Here is a 3,164-nt window from a genome sequence, read left to right on the forward strand (position 1 = left end):
AGGGTGGGGAGAGGAGGAAAGGCAGGGAGGGAAAGGGGAAATACTGGGAAATTAATTGGATTGAATTATGTGCACACATGAATATGTCACAATGAATCCCACTATTGTGTATCATTATGATGCACTAATAAAACATTAAAAACGAAATCTTGCATTTGCAAAATAGTTAGTACATGTTAGGCATTATGTTAACTGCTTTTCATGTGGTTAAGTGTTTTACACACACCATCACAAGCAATCTTCATAATGACTTAATGAGGTAGGTCACTACTACTCCTAGCCCCAATTATAGATAAAGAAACTCACTCAGATACCTCAGACAACTTAGCCAAGCTGACACAGCTTGGGGTCAGGCTAGGATCTCACTGTACCTGACCCTGTCACAGCCATGCCGCACACATCAGCAATAGAATACCTAACGTTTCCCCCTCTTCTTCCCTTGCTAGGTCTGACTGCCCTGGTGGCTGGAGATTCTAAGCCAGTATGATGGATGATGACACGGAGTTGAGGACTGATGGAAACTCCCTTCTGAAGGCTGTGTGGCTGGGCAGGCTGCGGCTGACCAGACTCCTCCTGGAAGGGGGAGCTTATATCAATGAGAGCAATGACAAAGGCGAAACGGCTCTCATGGTGGCATGTATCACCAAACATGTGGACCAGCAAAGTATCAGCAAGTCTAAGATGGTGAAGTACCTGTTGGACAACAGGGCAGACCCTAATATCCAGGATAAGTCTGGAAAGACTGCTCTCATCCATGCTTGCATCAGAAGAGCCGGGGGAGAAGTGGTCTCCCTACTACTGGAAAATGGAGCTGACCCCAGCCTTGAGGATCGCAGTGGGGCTTCGGCTCTGGTTTATGCAATAAATGCAGATGACAAGGATGCATTGAAACATCTCATTGATGCCTGCAAAGCCAAAGGGAAGGAAGTGATTATTATAACAACAGATAAGTCATCTTCCGGCACCAAAACTACTAAACAGTATCTTAATGTCCCTCCTTCACCCAAAGTGGAAGACCGACAGTCACCTCCACTGTGTGCGTCTCCTTCTGACATTGAACTGAAGGCTCCAGGCCTGAGCTCTCCACCAAATGAAAAAGAGGATGTCTTCTTCGGCCTCCAAACAGGACACCCAAGTGGCTGTAACACCTCTAAGATTCTCAATGAGCCTGGGTCTCCCACTAGGAAAGCCAGCAACCTTCCCACCAGGAAAGTGGGGGCCCGCTTGCCCCAACTGAAGAGGCTCCAGTCTGAACCCTGGGGCCTGATTGCACCGTCTGTGTTGGCAGCCTCCTCTCGTCAGGATGAAACCCACAGTGCCAGCACAGACAATGAGGTCATCAGGAACATCAGTGACATGTCTTTCCCTAAAAGGGGGCCCCTCTCCAGAACCAACAGCATTGATGGCAAAGACCCTGCCCTCTTCCCCACAGTCCCAGAGCAGGCTCTGAAGGTTCCGGCCTCTTCAGCCCCAGCATCCTGGAAAGCAGCCTATGAGAAGGGCCAGGCTTCCCACCCTCGTCTGGCAAGGAGAGGAGCTCTCCCTGTTGACCAAGAGAAAGGTGGCATGTGCCCATCGGGAGCCTCTGCTCTCAAAGAGCCAGCATCCCTCAAACGGCTGGAAAATGACCTCTATGACTTAGAGTTACAACCAGGGGCTGACTCACCCAACTCCATTTCCCTCGAGCCAGGCAAAGGTCCCTTAGATAGAAAGAAGCTCAACAGCTCCCACTTGTCTCTTTTCCATGGCTCTCGGGAGTCCCTGGATGCCGTGCCCACCACATCCCCCAGCTCTGTGCGTCGCAGACCCCCGCATCTTCTAGAAAGACGAGGTTCTGGAACTCTGCTGCTAGACCGCATCGCTCACACTAGGCCTGGCTTTCTTCCACCTTTAAATGTGAATCTGAACCCACCCATCCCCGATATTAGACCGAATAGCAAACCTTCTTCCCCACTGGCTAGTGGCTTAAAATCTATGGTTCCTGTTGCTCCAAGTTCACCAAAGAGAGTTGACTTGAGAAGTAAAAAGAAGCTCCTCAGAAGGCATTCTATGCAAATTGAACAGATGAAGCAGCTGTCGGACTTTGAAGAAATAATGACCTAGAAACCTTCAGGAAGGCTTCTCCTCACGTCTAAATCTAGGTAGTTTATGGAAGGGACCAAAATCTAGACCAACATAGCCATGTAGATCCTCTGTCTCTGCTCACTCCTCAATGCTGGTATGTGGCCACTTCAGAAGACATGGGAACAGGGTGCTACTTCACCTTTGAAATAAATGCAGGGATTATTTCACTTCTGAAATGATTATTTCGCTCCTGAAATAATCCCTGGGTTTTTACAGGCCTACTTGAAAAGAGTTCAGGATAATTGGGTTTCAGAGATGAAATTACAAGAAAAAAATAATTCCCCCAAGGAAGACAACCTTTGCAGTTTGAAGGTGACCCAGAAAGTATGGTGATTTAAGCTGTGGATCCCAGTTACTTGCCTTCAGACAAACAGTAAATGTGAGTTGAAGTCATGAGATAGTATTACAGTATGCTATTCAGAGCCTATAAAGTAGCTAAAACAAAAAAAAAAAAAAAAAGAAAAGAAAAGAAAGAAAGAGAAAATGAGGCTTTAGCATTTGTCCAAAATGTGCAAAAGCTCAAAACTAATCCCTAAGCTCCTGAATTTGGCATCTGGGTTCAGTTTGATGATAGAAGCAGGATCCCCCATCAGAGAGGGTCTGGTATGTGGGTCTTTCTTACCTCTTGCTATTCTGCAGGCACTGTTAAGCATGGTTGAGTTCTGAAAGATCTCTTTTCAGATCCAGAGATATTCACAGACTCATTTGGGTGTGCTGTGAGTCCCTACATATCACATTTTCGTGGCTCCATTCTGACACGTCATTGTAGATGGTGCCTCAAAGATGAATCTTGCTCCCAAGATGCAACTTTTGCCAGGCCCCTGTGCAGACATAGGCTCTGTGTTGAAATCTAGTAAAGAACAGTCAAAGAGAACTAATTTGGACTTGAATGTGACACAATTAATAGAACAGAACTACAAGAAATGTTACCAATTATTCTTAAGAAAACTCAATGAATACTACCAAAACCGGGATGATAGGTGATAATGGGATGTACTTGGATTGAAAAGTAAATTGGAGCCGAGCACAGTGGTGCACAC

The 3,164-nt window shown here is 46.4% G+C and overlaps 1 protein-coding gene across 1 annotated transcript; it reads left to right on the forward strand.

Annotated features, from left to right (window-relative positions):
* Positions 1-483: 483 nt before the first annotated feature.
* Ankrd34c (ankyrin repeat domain 34C) lies at positions 484-2,103 on the forward strand. Its single transcript, XM_027923329.2, has one exon. The coding sequence runs from the start codon at positions 484-486 to the stop codon at positions 2,101-2,103; it is 1,620 nt and encodes a 539-aa protein (XP_027779130.1).
* Positions 2,104-3,164: the final 1,061 nt, after the last annotated feature.

This window comes from Marmota flaviventris, chromosome 2, assembly GCF_047511675.1.
Source record: "Marmota flaviventris isolate mMarFla1 chromosome 2, mMarFla1.hap1, whole genome shotgun sequence".
In the NCBI taxonomy this organism is placed as follows: domain Eukaryota; kingdom Metazoa; phylum Chordata; class Mammalia; order Rodentia; family Sciuridae; genus Marmota; species Marmota flaviventris.